Source organism: Amblyomma americanum, chromosome 8 (genome assembly GCF_052857255.1).
Source record: "Amblyomma americanum isolate KBUSLIRL-KWMA chromosome 8, ASM5285725v1, whole genome shotgun sequence".
NCBI classification, from domain to species: domain Eukaryota; kingdom Metazoa; phylum Arthropoda; class Arachnida; order Ixodida; family Ixodidae; genus Amblyomma; species Amblyomma americanum.
Window position 1 is genome coordinate 28,077,716 of NC_135504.1, and position 15,760 is coordinate 28,093,475.

The window sequence follows — 15,760 nt, forward strand, 5'->3', positions numbered from 1 at the left end:
TTAGATGACCTGTACGAGAGGTTGTCAAAGGCGGCGCTGGCGTTCCCGGGCCATTCGTGTAGTGTTGCTTCGGTGCGTGTGTTGCGCTCGGCGTACGTGCTGTGTTGTTTATTATTCGCCCTGGCCATGTGTTTTGCCGTGACATGTTTGATGTGTAACGTGTGAGCCTCACCGGAGTGTCCGCTGACGACATGAGTGAGTGTCAACAACAGCGGTGCTGCGCGCCGTGTGTGTGAGACAGTGAAACCTCGGCACCCCGCACCGACAGGCGGCAATGTAAGTGGGACGAGTTTTGTTTGTACGCTAGCGCTGCGCCGCCAATGAAAGGAATGCGGCGCGGAAGCGGCGATGTTTCCATTTTAACCGGTTCCGGCGTTGTGCGCCAACGTAACAGCGGTCGTCGTAGCCTGCTGTGCATGCTAAGCGCTTTCGGGCGTGTACACACTGTCCCTTCCCGGTGCTTGACCAGAGAAGCTCACAATCCCGTGGCCAGTTGCGGTTGTCGCATCGCATTTGCGGAAATGCGGGCACCCGAAGCCACAGCTCGCGTAACGTGCCCTCAGTGCATATGTCAGTGCGTGCATGTTTAAACCCTCCGCCCCGCAATCTCCGTTTTCTACGCGCGGTCGTCCAGCCGATTTCGCTGTGTCCAGCGTCCTGTCTCGATGTGCGGGTCTTTCGAGGCGTGGTGTCTTTATTGCGCGAGCGTTGCGTACTGTGCCTTCGGGGCCAGTCGCCATGCTGACCGGGCGTTCACCATCTCAAGGTCGCAGTAGGCGTTAGGGTCGCTGGAAAAGCGTGACTCATCGAGATATGTCGCGTACGCCTGTCTGGCGATACGTCCGCTCCTGTCCAACCTTCCGAGGAGATCGGCTGTCTCCAGTCTCTTCCTCGCCGACCTGTCGTGATCACGAGTGGCTATAGTTAGGGGTATTGCTTTTGCTGTGCCATTGTAGTGCACCTGCAATGCTCCGTGACGGAACCACGTCTGTGCTGCCTGCATGCGCATTACTTGAGGAGGGGAGTGCACTGCAGATAGGCGCCGCATTTAGGTCACCGTGGCCGCTCCTCACACACCTGACCGATAGCGCGGCGCCGCAGCCGGACGCAGCGGGAAAGTTTCACTAATGGTGCCTTTGAAGTAGGTTCTCATTAGCGAGTTTTTTGGCAAGCATCGGCGCTGTCGAGCGCTCGGTGCTGCCAGCGATGGATGGATGGATTTCATCGGCCTTGCCTCTTAATCGGGATAGTGACTGGTGCCACCTTGCCTTGCTTCGTCTTTTCTTGTTTAATTTTCATTCATCTTTCGGCTCCCGCGCCGTTCTGAGCAGCTTTCGTCCTGCTATATTATTATTTTGGTTTCCGTGACGGTGCGCGGATGTCTTCCGTTCTGCTTTTGCGCCACCACGGCTCTAGTCTTGCACGTCAGAATGAAAATTCACTGAACCCATTGGGGGCTCGTGTATTTTTTGTCGCGACAGCGATGGGAACAAGACCGCTCCTGCTCCAACCGGTTGTTTCCGTTCCGATGTAAGTGTGCGGGACGCCAGCCAAAGGCAGTGTCGAAAGAATTCCAGTAACTGCCTTTTATTTTGTTCTTGCGTTTCATGCTGTGTAGTACAAAGGTTCCCGGTCGACGCTCCTTTTCATTCGCCGTATCGCATGAATGGCTGAGAAAGAAGGTGTCTGCAACTACGAAAGCCGCATTCGGCCGTTTGGGTACAGATATGTAGCAGGCGAGCACAGATAAATCGAACCTGGATATTTCGAATTACTCGCTATATCGAACACACAGATTATTCCCTTGAAAATCCTGTGCAACAGTATGGAAAAGTCGCGTAGAATATCTAACTCCAGTTTCGCCTCTTCGATTACGTCTTGCGCGCAGATGCGGGTCTGCTGCGAGGCGTTGAGCTCGTGCTGGCATTGCTTGCGCTGTGGAACCCTGTGACGAGGTGAACGTGGGGTGTTTTTGAGGATAGCCGGTGATCTCTTGTACTTGCTTTCCAAGTCACATCGCTGTCATGTGGTGAAGCCAACCTAAACTAAACTCTAGCAGCGGCCCTGGCTGATGTGCTTTGCCCGCTTCGGTGCCGAAGGCGTTGTTCTAGCGAACTGTACCATAATTTGAGCGAACGATTATTCTGTTCATAGTCTACTGGTAACAGGATTAGCCATCTTACAGTAGGCAGTGGCTGCGGCTTCGGTGCGAAGCTGGTTAGGCCTATAGTCGGGTACAACTAAAGGGCGAAGCGGCAGATGCCCCTCAAAGGAGGCCAGGCTCCAGCCAGTGGCGACGACCGATTTTCATGACGTCATGGTTAATACCCTTTCACCAGCTGCTACTCCCTGGGATGTCACGCTAGCAGGTCAAAGGAGATTAACCATAACTTCATGATAATTGGTCAAAGCCATTGACTGGAGGGTCTTCTTTGAGGGGCATTTGCCGCTTCGGGCTGCCAGCACTCCGGCGGGCGCTCCAGGAAGCATGCCGCTACACTAGTATGGGCCGAATGTATACTTTTGCTTCTAGGTTAGAGACAAGTTTGTCTATTACCATTTTTTGCATATCGAATTATCTATATATTGCCACGTCTCCTGCACCACTAAGCGCTTGAAACCATTTATTATAGCGCCTCTGAAACACCTTCCGAGGAGAGCACATTAACTCTCTCAATCACTGCATTGTGTTGTCATGAACACTTGAGCCAAGTAATGCACTTCTCCAAGCAGCAGACGAAGTCTCCGAGTCGTTACTGGCGAGTTTTTCATGCTCGCACCCTTCTCCGTTGCTCGCACCTGCGTATGCAAGTTGAGAGATGGCTATTGGATAGATTCTTTCGGACGTCAGGCAGCTACCATGGACGCGGCCAATAAGCCACGCAGCTCCGGCGGGTCAGGAAGCTCCGCCTCCGGAGGCGGGGCCGGCGGAGGAGCGCCGAGCTTGCAGCGTGAAAAAGTGGCAAGAGGGAAAGGCGCGAAGAGGACGAAATTCAAATTTCTACCACAGATAACTCAGCTTCTACAAAGCACGCTAAAAAAAATTCTTGCTGGACAATATTCCTGAAGCAAGGGGCTTACCATCCCAGGCATACCGCAAGTTTATTAGAGCACCTTTCAGAACCCATTTTAAGGTAACGGCGGCAAGGACAATTCATTTGAAACTCTCAATTTTTTTTTCTAATTTCCACATATCGGCAAACGACCATAAACACAAGCAGAGCGTGGTCACGAAAGGTTTCAGCAGAATGTTTTTTCTTTGCCATTCGTTATTAATAAATAATTACTTATTATTTTCGTTTGTTCACGAAAGGTTTATGCAGAGTGTTCCGTTTTTCTTCGCGATTCGTTATTAATAAATAATTATTCATTATTATTTTCGTTTATTAATAACTAATCCTGAAGAAAAACAACATTCTGCAGAAACCGTTCCACTCGCCGCGGTGGCTCAGTGGTTAGGGCGCTCGACTACTGATCCGGTAGTTCCCGGGTTCGAACCCGACCGCGGCGGCTGCGTTTTTATGGAGGAAAAACGCTAAGGCGCCCGTGTTCTGTGCGATGTCAGTGCACGTTAAAGATCCCCAGGTGGTCGAAATTATTCCGGAGCCCTCCACTACGTCACCTCTTCCTTTCTTCTTTCACTCCCTCCTTTATCCCTTCCCCTACGGCGCCGTTCAGGTGTCCAACGATATGTGAGACAGATACTGCGCCATTTCCTTTCCCCAAAAACCAATTATTATTATTAAACCTTTCGTGACCACGGTCTGCTTGTGTTCATGGTCGTTTTCCGTAAAGTGGAAATTAGAAAAGAAAAATTAGTTTCAATTGAATTGTTCTGGCCGCCGTTACCTGCAGAATGTTTTGTTATTATTATTATTAACTTCGTGATTCGTTATTGCGGGTAACTCGCTTTATGACAGCCTTGCCCGAAAACCAGCGTCCTCCGCCCAGCCTGGCCTCAAAAAGAAGAGCCCCCCCCCCCCCCCCCCCCTGTTTTTCTCGCGCAGTTAGCAGCTGGTGTCGGTTTCGCGGGGTTGTTTCTGTTTGGTGTTCCTGGTAACTTCGTTCTCCCCGCTGCTGCTTGTGTACATTTTTCAAGCGCTAACCGTAATTCGCGGCAGCACGCCGCGCGAAGAGCTGAGGGCCGCCGAACCGCTGTCGTTCTTGGTTTGCAGGAAATTTCGCCCATCGCCCGGAAGTATTTCGAGGAAACTAGCCAATAGTAGAAGGCAATGTGGGTACATTCGTGGCCTCCCGTCTGTTTAGCGAGCCGTGTCAGTTTTTGCGGCGCTGTTTTTGCGATGAGGCTGCCGACACGCTTCGTCATTACCCGTGCATTTAAACAGTTCAGTGAAAGCCTTGGTAGGAGCGGTGGGCACGGAAAAGGTCATTGTCACTACAATTCTCTGCACCTCAGAACTGTATAGTTAGGCGCCGCTGTGCAGTGTTTCTAGGGTCCGTAAATTTTATTATATAAGTGCAGTGTATTAGGGGCAGAAGCGGGCGGGATAACGAAAAGGGCTCTACTTGAGTTAAGGACAACGTAGCGCAGCTATGAAAAAAAAATTATAGGTGTAACGTTAAGGGACATATAATTAGTGTGGGCAGAGAAAAAGAAAGAAAATAATTATGCCCAGCCGGCACCAAACGTTAAGAGATCGGAAGCGGGCAGAGTGGGTGAGGGAACAAACGCGTGTTAATGACATCCTAGTCGAAATCAATAGGAAGAAGTGGGCTTGGGCAGGGCATGTAATGCGAAGGCAAGATAACCGCTGGCCCTTCAGGGTAACGGAGTGGATTCCAACAGAAGGCAAGCGTAGCAGGGGGCGGCAGAAGGTTAGGTGGGCGGATGAGGTTAAGAAGCTTCCGGGGATGCGGTGGGCGCAGCTGGCAGAGGACAGGGTTAACTGGAGAGACATGGGAGAGGCATTTGCCCTGCATTGGATGTTGTCAGGCTGCTGCTGCCTCTGATGATGATGATGATGCAGCCTCATAGTTTGGATGCCTGGGGGAGCAATATGGCGGACCCATGCGCAACTCTAGCTGCCAAGTCCATCTCTCTTCCCGTTCATTTTGGTCAGTCTCCTCCCGTCTATCTTGCTGTGTGCCTCAGAGGATGGCCTACTCGTATGCCCCCTGCACAGCGTCGTTTGCTGTCTTTCCACGAATACCCACCCAGGAGCCAGTCGACCAACTCTTGTCGTAATCTCTGCTGGCAGTGGCGCCAATCCAGCACGCACGCCCTCTTGTGGCGTTCAGCTCCGACTGAGGAGGTGTGGAGGAGAAAGTTGCCTGGTTGATCTACAGACCAGAGCCTGGCCAAGATGAATCCCTGGCAGAACATCATGTGAGACGGAGTATCGTTTAGAAAATTTCCTGGCAGTGATATGAGCCCGTCTGTTGATTTTGTGAAAGCGTGCATAACGCCATCGGATATGACATTCGTGTCCAGTCTTGTGAACCATTGAAAGAGCAGGAAAGGTTCTTGGCGCAATTTTAATGAACTCCCTAAGCCGAGAGCTTAGATCAGTCAGGTGCTGTTGGCATGCATATAAGATCGTCCTCCTAAATGCCTCGCTCGAGTTGCAGTCCAAGCTGCCACTGTTCATCCATTTTGTGAGCAGTCTTGTATTTTGCACTGATGCGCAGTTTCATGCCTCTCTTAGGGCAAGTTTTACGCCAATTCGCCAGTGATAGGATATTTAGCAGTGTTAGCCCGTAGCACGAAATTCCCCTTTTTTGTATCTGAATTTTGACGAGAACATCAATACTTGCAGAGCATGGTGAGCAGCATACAGTGTTTCTTGACAGCATTCAGTATCTCCCTTGTCATATAAGCATTAAGTTATGTCATAATATGTATATTCTATCAAAATTTGGGCTCTCCGCCGCCGCCGTGGCTCAGTGGTAGTGGTTCTAGGTTGCTGACCCGAAAGACGCGGGTTCGATCCCGGCCGCGGCGATCGCATTTGGATGGAGGCGAAAACCTAGAGGCCCTTGCACTGTGCGATGTCTGCGCGTCGCCGAAGCAGAAGCTGTACTCCATCCCATAACTAACTTGCAGCGCTACCAAAGCCAGACACACCCCAGCCAATCAGGAGAGCGCGTTAGACGTGTTCCTCCGCGCGCAGCCGTCTACTCGCAGTGTACACATATATGGTTAGAAAACAGGATAAATCGACGCCGTCTACTGCCATCTTCCTATGCGCGCTTGCGTACGCTGAACGCAAGCATTTTGCATGACTTTACGCCATTTTTAATATTAATTTCATATTCAGCGCATGCAAACGGAGACGGACCGATAAGGTCAGTCTAGTGGCTCCATCTGGTGGTTAGGACGGCAAACACTGTTGTCAACTAAGCGACGCTTCCCTTTGGGCAGAATCGTCACTTAAACAAAAAATAAAGCACATTTGTCACTCCTACGCTTTCTTATAAGCGAGATGAGACTAGGCGAAGGACTGGTGCCCCATTTATGGTCAGTGAATTCGTACTGAAAACGGCAGCAACAGAATTCAGTCCGAGGCGAGAGGTCCTGCTTCGAAGGGCGCCACCATTTTGGAGACGGATGTTTTCGAGCACGCAAGAGTCACGCATGCAAAAATCGGAAAATAGCTTTTGTAACTCGAGCGTACGGGAAGTCTCGATATGAAATAGGGTTTTGCGCATGCGCACTTTGAAACAGGCTATCCCATATGCCGGTATGCGTATTTTATGCTTGCACTACGTTCCGCACCGTCAAAACTTTGCCTGTGCACTCGTCGTAGCTTTGATAGTGCTGCGAGGAACTAGTGGAATGAAGCCTTTCATAAGCGCCGCCTTCGAGAGGGTCCTGCCGTTCGCGCCGCCGAAGCATAAGCTCATCGCTCATGCCTCAATATATCGCACAATCAAAACACCTAAAAAGCTGCGCTCGAATTTCGCACTAGAGCGTCTTATAATCGTCAGTGAATTTTTGCTGCGAAAGCACTACTACACCTAGCAATCCTGAAAAAGCCGACGGGTATCTGGAGCCTCGAAATTTGACCTTCGAGTAGAAATGACCTTGGCCGAATTTCACTGCCGGTGAACGTGAGTGCGCTCGGGTGGAAGACAGGCTTGACCTATAGCCTCAAAATGGCATTGGCCCACCTCCAAAAATGGTGTTGGCCCTCGCCCTCGAAATTTGTGTGGCCTATACTCCCTATAATTTTGAAAATTGAGTTGACCCACGTTCGGAATCGACCTGGGGCACCCCCGGGGAATGGGTTTGGCCCACCCTCGAAATTTAAGTGGCTCATCCCCCAAATTTGGGTGTCTCACCCGCGAAAATTTGAAAATTGAGTTGACCCACGTTCGGAACCGTGCTTTCGCACAATATTTCGTGCTTAACAATGCTGAATCGCTGGCCATGTTTTTTTTTTTTTGTTTCATGCCGCTTTTCTCTTGTGTCCGCTTCGCAAGAATTCAGTCAAAAGTTCACAGTGGACAGGGCGCAGAGCATACTACCAGACTCCATCAACACGCTATTGTGGCCGCAGGGCAGTGCGCGCACTCGTGAGCGAACTTTGGTGAGCCTCTGTGCATTCCTCGAACACACCGGCTTGACGTCCCCTCTGTTCTCCGTCAGGTAGTTACACGCAGTGACCGAACGCTCCGCGAGTTCTACCTTGAACGATTAATAACTGGACGCCCCACTCCAGTTGTAACCAACACAGTGCTGTGCGCGTGTGTGATTTAATTCCTCTAAAATTAACTAATCACGCGCACAACCTGGACACATTTCTTATTGTGTATATAGTTTGTACATATTACTTCTCCCCCTATCCTCTCTTCCTGTCTCCTCACCTCTTTCATTTCATTTCTTCATTCTGCCTGCTGTCCTTTATTTCCGCTGCCCCAGCTCAGGTGCTTCAGTATCGATGGCAGATGCCGGGGCTAGCAAATATCTTTTCCTTCCTTTTTACTATTATTTTTAATAAAACCACTACCACCACCACAGCGGCGGTTGAGTCTGGGGCTCAAGCAGAGGCTGCCAGAAGTTTGGTTTAGGTTTATGAGGGTTTAACGTCCCAAAAGCGACTCAGGCTATAAGGGACGCCGTAGTGAAGGACTCCGGGAATATCGACCACCTGGGGATCTTTAACGTGCACTGACATCGCACAGTGCACGGGCCTCTAGAATTTCGTCTCCATCGAAATTCGACCGCCGCGACCGGGATCGAACCCGCGTCTTTCGGGCCAGCAGCCGAGCGTCATAATCACTCAGCCGCGGCGGCGGCCCGCTGCCAGAAGTGTTGTGTTGGTGCTGTCTACGGCAACACAGGCGAATGTCTGAGTGGAGTGCATATAGGACCCGATGTCAACGTAGACAGCGGTGGAATCGTGCCCGTACTGTCTTGCCTTCTAGAGTTCATGGTGCGTGAGGATAGGGCTTGGGAAGGTGGGTGCGGATGGTGGGAGGTAGTATTCCTGTGAGGGCGGGTGTTTGGGTTGCTTGGGGATCCCCGACTTGTTGGAGGATGGCCCATATCCCGCGGAGGTAGTGAGTAAACGCGTGCGTTGGCTGCAGGAGAGTACCGCATCTCGGATTTCATCGAAGGTGTTGTGGATGCTCAGAGTCACCACTAGTCGAGATGTTGACGTGCACATGGGGAGTCCGAGAGCGGTTTTGGAAAGTGTGCAGATCAGGACCTCACCCTTGTCTTGGTGAGGTGGAGGTAGGGAAGTCTTTACTGAATGCAGCTGGTAGCAAAGGCCTTGACGAGTCGATGGGTGTCCTCTTCGCGCAGGCCATTTCTGTGCCCCGCTATGCGGCGGATCATGCGGGTGATGTTGAGACCGAGGTGCTGAGGGTCTGCAGGGTGTGTGTGGGTGCCGTCATGTTGAACCTAGAGGCCGAGGACTCGGATAAGCGGGCGTTCTTCAATGAGACGGTCATGGATTTGGAGGCAGATAGGGCCAGGTGACTTGCAGTGGGGTCCGTGTGTTCAAATGACTTCACTTTTTTTTTTCAGGGCACATTGCATGCCGCTGTTGGTGACGAGATCCTCGACGGCTATAGAACGGGTTTTTGAAAAGCCTTTTCCTTGGCCACGAGGAGCCCCAAGTAGACCATAAAGCAATATCGTCTGCATATATGGTGTAGCCGATGCCCTCTTCAGTAGTTAGGTGATGGGCCAAGAGGGCCATAGCGATATTAAAAAGGAGGGGGAGAGGACAGCTCCTTGCTGGGTGCCATTATTAGGAGTGTCGAGGGGTTGGGGTCGCGTGGTGCCCATAACGATTGTGGCGGTGCGGTTGGAGAGGAAGGTGATGATGTACTGATACATGCGGGTGCCGCAGTTTATATGATTGAGGCCTTTCAGGGTGGCTGTGTGGGCAAATGTTGTCAAATGCCCCTTTGATGTCCAAATAAATGGGATTTATCGAACATCCGAAATTCCCCCAGGGCTCTATATAGCGGTAGCCTATATTCTGCGCATTTATGTATCACCTGATTGATGGTGTTGAATATGGCTTATGGCGATTTAACGTCCCTAAGCGGCTCAGGCTACGAGGGATGCCGTAGTGAAGGGCTCCGGAAATTTTCGACCTCCTGGGGTGGCCACTTAATAGCATGCTTGCGTAAAAGCCCGTACGAGTAAAGCACACGGGGCGCCACCCCTTGGGTACTTCTGCAACTGCGCCTGCCCATGGTTGATTCATCGCTTTCGTCTTTTCTTTAATTGGTTTTTGGGGAAAGGAAATGGCGCAGTATCTGTCTCATATATCATTGGACACCTGAACCTCGCCCTAAGGGAAGAGATATATAAAGGAGGGAGTGAAAGAAAGGAAGAGAGAGGTGCCGTAGTGGAGGGCTCCGGAATAATTTCGACCACCTGGGATCTTTAACGTGCACTGACATCGCTTTCATCATACAGTGGTTGGTATTTCGACGGCTTGCAGTGGGCAAGTACCATCGGAAAACTATCCGCGTCTTATAGAATTTTCATTTTTTTAATATGTGGTGCGCGAGAGATAGGTATACAGATGAACAAGCACGTCCTACGATGCTGCCTCTCGTGGAATTTGGACGCACGTTTTGCGTCCCGCGGAAGTAGTCACGGTAAACAGATGTTTTCGTTTATTTTCAGAAAAAAAACGTGAAATCTGCTCAGGGTGACGGGTCCTGACAAAACATTACCGCATTTCACCACCTGTCCGTGTTTATAAGCTGCACTAATTCGTTTCAAAGAACAATGTCCGCGTGACTACAGGAAAAAAAAAAGAACCAGGGATAAGAAAACGTAGATACGTCAGCCGCAGTGCATATAGCAGCGAAATTTATTCCCGTGTGCAACTCCAGGAAAACATTCCGCAAATAGTGCTCGAACTCTTCGCCCGAGGCGAATGGATAAGCACGGCGTACGCTTCTTGTACATACGTCATTGCAAGATTACAGATAACCTCGGGTTCTTTTCTAAACAAGAAGCACGCCTCAAAATGCACTCGGACGCGTATATAAAGTGCTGTGCATCTTTATCGTGAAGTCTTCTAAAAGCTTTCCCGCATCAACCGCTGGCACATGTGCAGTGAAACTGCGGACAGAGCTTGCGTATTCTAATAATAATAATAATAATAATAATAATAATTGGTTTTAGGGGAAAGGAAATGGCGCAGTATCTGTCTCATATATCGTTGGACACCTGAACCGCGCCGTAAGGGAAGGGATAAAAGAGGGAGTGAAAGAGGAAAGGAAGAGAGAGGTGCCGTAGTGGAGGGCTCCGGAATAATTTCGGCCACCTGGGGATCTTTAACGTGCACTGACATCGCACAGCACATGGGTGCCTTAGCGTTTTTCCTCCATAAAAACGCAGCCGCCGCGGTCGGGTTCGAACCCGGGAACTCCGGATCAGTAATCGAGCGCCCTAACCACTGAGCCACCGCGGCGGGGCTTGCGTATTGTGGTAACTTTTGTCTCGTAGCAAGTTTGGCGACGCTACTTTAGTTCCGCTAGCTGTGCGTGGCGCAGAGCGGTAATCATAAAACGTGGCCCGCATGGAGCGTTTCTCCGGGCGTTTCGTCGGCGTCGACGGCAGCGGAGCGTTTTTTTTTTTGTTTTTTTGCCGCCGGAGAAGACGCTTTTGCGAAATCGCCTGGTTCTGGCGGAACAGAAAAAAAAAACAAAAAAACGCCGACTCCGCGCCGACTCCGGGAGAGGGCAGCGACAGAGGGCCAATGAGAGCCGGAGCGGGCGTCACGTGATTCTGGGCGGAGCCACGCCGGTGCACCCGGCTGGCGCCCGGCCGAGGGAGACGCGCTCGCATGGAGGACGCGTGCTCGCGAGCGTTTCGCGCTCGAGCTTCACTTCGCTTCCTGTGCATCCGTCTGATTTCAGCATGGACAGGTGGACGTTTAATGAGGCGTTGATAGCCGAAGTGGAAAGGCGGCGCATCCTCTGGGACCCCCGCAGCAGCGACTACAAAAACAGCTCAAAGAAGGAACGAGCATGGAAGGCCGTAGCCGCTGCCCTCGGAGAACGCGGTACGTATTCCCTCCCATGCGGTCGTTTGCTCTCGCGCGCCGCGTATAGTTGTGTGCATGCGACAGCTCAAAGGATGTGCATTTGTCGACTTCGCCATGACTGTGTCGCGTTCTTGCCGGTGTGTGTGTGCACCATTCTTCCCCTACGACCACAACGGTCTTTCGTTTGTGATGCACCTAATAATAATAATAATAATAATAATAATAATAATAATTGGTTTTGGGGGAAAGAAAGTGGCGCAGTATCTGTCTCATATATCGTCGGACACCTGAACCACGCCGTAAGGGAAGGGATGCACCTGGTGATTGGCTTATCCTGGCCGGTAGCGGCAGCGTTCGTATGCACAATAGTGTACTGGCCAGCGTGCTCTGAGGCATGAATTGTGCAAGTACCGGGCATAGCGTGCTCGCCAGGCAGCAACCGTATAGTAAGGTCCAATATAAGACAATATGTTAACATTGCTCTCAGTGCGACAAGATGGGCGTTCGTGAAAAACTTAGCCTGTCGCCGCTTTTATACCGGCAGTTGAAAGTATTGTAGTGTATTGCCCACTTTTCCTGATCCTGTTCATTGGTGCCTCCGTCGACTCTGCCATATGTAAATAAATATTTATTTCTTTTATAGTGCAGGTAATCATGACGAGGTGGAAGTCCCTCCGGGACACTTTTGTGAAAAAGAAGAAAGACGCGGCCAACCCACGTAGCGGTGCTGATGCAGTTGTCGCCATAAGATGGCCCTATTATAAACAGATGTCTTTCCTGCAAGAGAGTCTCGACTGCCCAGAGTACGTACAGTGGTGATTTCGGATTGCTTCGCACTGTTTATGCAGCTCTGAAATTGGTTATTTTTCAGTAGCTCGTCCATTGATTGTTCTTCAATAATTCAGTACAAGGATTGTTCGCGAACTAGAATGAAGCTGCAAGACCAGCTCCAAGCGTTTCAGCAAACTTGTTTGTGTTGTCATTCTATCTGTGTGCTGGGGACGGGAGGCATTTTAGGTCAGCGATTTTTTTTTCGGGTCGTATGAACTGTCAACAGTTGCCAAATTCAGTTAATGTGCTAGCGAATAAACAGGCTTTGCACAAACGAAGGAACAGCAAGAAACACGCGCAGAAATATCATATCTTTATTCACACACGTTGATCACTATATGCCATCGCGGGATGACACAATAAAATTGTTTTATTTGCCAATATACAACTGCATAGTGCATACACATTAGCATTGAAAAAGTACATGTTTTTTTTTTAGATAAGAGATAAGTAGCAGCGCAGATATCAAAAATTTTATTGGAGCATAGGGGGTACCAGTAAGTGACGCACGTCAGTTACATTGTAAATCCGCACAGTAAAGCATAGTGTATTCTGGGCCGCCGCGCGGGAACATTGCATGTTAAAATCATTTGGAATGAGGCAGTAAAGACAGATTTGGCCTTACTCTACGGAACTTTATGCTGCAGTCGTCATGCCCTCGATATTCTTCTATTTTATGCAGGACAAATGGAAACGTGCCCCCAGTGGAATCGGTCGTCGAAACGACAGCGGACTGTTCTCCAGCAGAAACGCTACTTGAAGGCGATGACAGAGCAACAGAAGGATCCGCAGCAGATGAAGAAGAAGAACAGGCAGACAGTTTACGGGGCACCCCGAGACATGCGAAAGCAAGATCAAACTGTGTAGCCGCAGCGACACCGACCGGCACAGATGGGATGGTTCCGGGTGTGCCGCGCAAAAAGAAACGGACCGAAAAGGCGTTTGAAAAAGAAATTAATCTACTTGGTCAAATGGTCTTAAAGGAATCCGATTCCGCGGAACACTTTGGTTTTGTAATAGCCGAAAAACTGCGGCAGTGCCCAAAACACCGTCGTACGCAAATGGAAATTGAGTTGCTGCAGGTGGCAGCGAAGTACGAATGTACACAGTAAATAAAGGAGTTCATCTATTTTACGCAGAATTCTCTTCCTTTTTCTAGAGTGCATGGATGCCTAGCTGTTCGGCTAGGGTATCTCTAAGAGATCCTACTGCCTGGGGACTTGTCCTTCTCATGCAAAACAAAAAAAAAAAACAGCGTATGAGGCGCCGATCTCGGGCTGTTCCTGGCACAAGTAGGCTTCAGGGCAAACGTGGCTGTGTCCGCTTCAATGTCGGCTCTCCATGCGCCATCGATGGTATTTCCAAAGATGTCTTCGTGGTCACCGGATATCTGGTAGGGCAGTAAAGGGTGCGCCCGCGTCCTTCAATGCATAAAAAATTGTGCAGGGCACATGCAGCCTTGACTACTCCTTCGGCAGTCTTCGGCTTCAGCTTCATCGGCCCTCGGAAGATCCGAAATCGCGCCCTCATAATCCCAAAGGCGTTCTGCGCACATCTCATATAAAGTAATTTCATTGAAACAGTTTTGTATAGTACGAACCATGTATTTTCGGGCTTCGAATCATTCTAAGCCGAGTAATTAAGTCAAGCCTGAAAAGTATATCGTGCACAGGGTTTTTCATTTGTTTTTATGTGGCAGCTCACCGTGTTGTTTAAAAGCAAACAAACCAAGTATTGGCGACGCGAAAAATTTGAGCAATAATCGAACTAGGTAGAGATGACGCTCTCTAAAAATTATTCAGCAAAATATACATCTGCAGAGTGTATAACGGTCGTTTTGTGTAAAACAAACCCCAATTATTAGCAGAAAAATTTATTGTGCTCAACAGCAAGTCCAAATATAGCTTTCTGTAATTTAACTTGTCTTAAGAAATCAGTTCTATTCTGCGAAATCAACTTTCTCTATTTCATGTAAGGTAAATAAATGTTCGAAGATTATAATTTAATTTTAAGCCTGAAATGTTCGAGCCGCATTTGCGTTGTGCGAAAGTAAATTTAGACGGCATCCTATCGCACACAACATAAATAAAGATATACCATACGAAGAGTGCTGCGTAGCCGATAGTTGAACACCCGCTCAGAAGCTGTTTCTCGGGAACCCGGATATCGCCTCATGAAGTCGGTCCGAAGTTGAAAGGCTTCGTCGCCTACGAAGACATATGGCAGAGTTGTCTGGGAGCCTGGCAGCTGGTTTGATGGGGGGCATATATATCCAGCAATCCTGCATTTAGCCACTTGCCCATTGGCGATCGCTCGAACACCCACCCCGCCATCACTGATGCGTCCCGGGGCACAGACATCGATCAGTCGAAACAAGCAATACCTACGGAACTACAGACCTGCACATTTGGCGGGGTCCTGTGGGACTGCGTGCGCCAGCTTTCGTGAACTTTTTGGCCGTTGAGGGTGCTCGGATGACCTGTTCGTAGGTCATGATCATCATCGTCGTCTGCTTGCGACAAATGATTTTTCTCCTCTCACTGCCTCCCTGTGTATTTGTCCCGTCTTATTATTTTGAAACCTAGTAATGAACGACGCAAATATGACATTTCTTTGAATCCTAGCGGTGAATATCTGTTTGCGCGCATGCATGCGTGAGACTTCCCGGCATCTTTGCTAAGGCAATGGATAAATGATAAATACTCAAAACGTAGACAAATGACAAAACTATTACATCTTTGAAGTAAAATAATCGAAGCCATCTTGTTCAACAGGTTAATTGTAGCGCCACGGCGCCCGTAGCTGCCATTCCCTAGCGGCAAAAGGCATGAACTAGAAGGTGCGCGCTGGAGCAGTGCAAAATGTGCAGGTCTCTAGTTCAGTAGGTCTTGGAAACAAATATCTGCTGTCGGCTACCGCCATCAAGACGATGGAAAAAGTGCCCTGCAAGAAGACGGGCACAGTTTTACTGCGTGCGGAACCATGGAGCAGCGTATACAGGCGAATTAAGTTTGTGCCACGAATGCGCGGACGCAGAATGTCCGACATTTGAACACGTACCTTGTAATTGTAATACAGTCTGCCCGTACTGGGAGGCTTTTCAATTTGCACGTGCTTGCCATCAATTAACAGCGCCGAGGCAGTTCGGAGACTGCCAACGCTGCCAAAAGGCGGCTGCGATTTCCAGCCACTCTTTTTCAGTTGGTACCTGAAATAGCGCATATTTGTAGTTTTGAAATTGCTGTGTCAATTTCTCGAGTGCTACTGCATATTCATTCTGTGACAAGATGGCAGGGCGCCTGCGCAAACAATTAGATTGCAGAATTTTCGAAACGACTAAATTTGATATGGCCTCATGGAACACCTCATGAAGTTTGTAACTCCGGCCTTTTGTACCTGCTAATTATATATAACATTCTGTCTTAAACTTAACGTGAACTCGG

At 49.6% G+C, this 15,760-nt stretch overlaps 1 protein-coding gene across 1 annotated transcript; it reads left to right on the top strand.

Moving 5' to 3' along the window:
* The first annotated feature begins 136 nt into the window (after positions 1-136).
* LOC144101208 (uncharacterized) lies at positions 137-13,326 on the top strand. Its single transcript, XM_077634282.1, has 3 exons — positions 137-276; positions 11,359-11,504; positions 13,000-13,326. The coding sequence occupies exons 2-3, from the start codon at positions 11,360-11,362 to the stop codon at positions 13,182-13,184; spliced, it is 330 nt and encodes a 109-aa protein (XP_077490408.1). The 5' UTR covers positions 137-276; position 11,359; the 3' UTR covers positions 13,185-13,326.
* Positions 13,327-15,760: the final 2,434 nt, after the last annotated feature.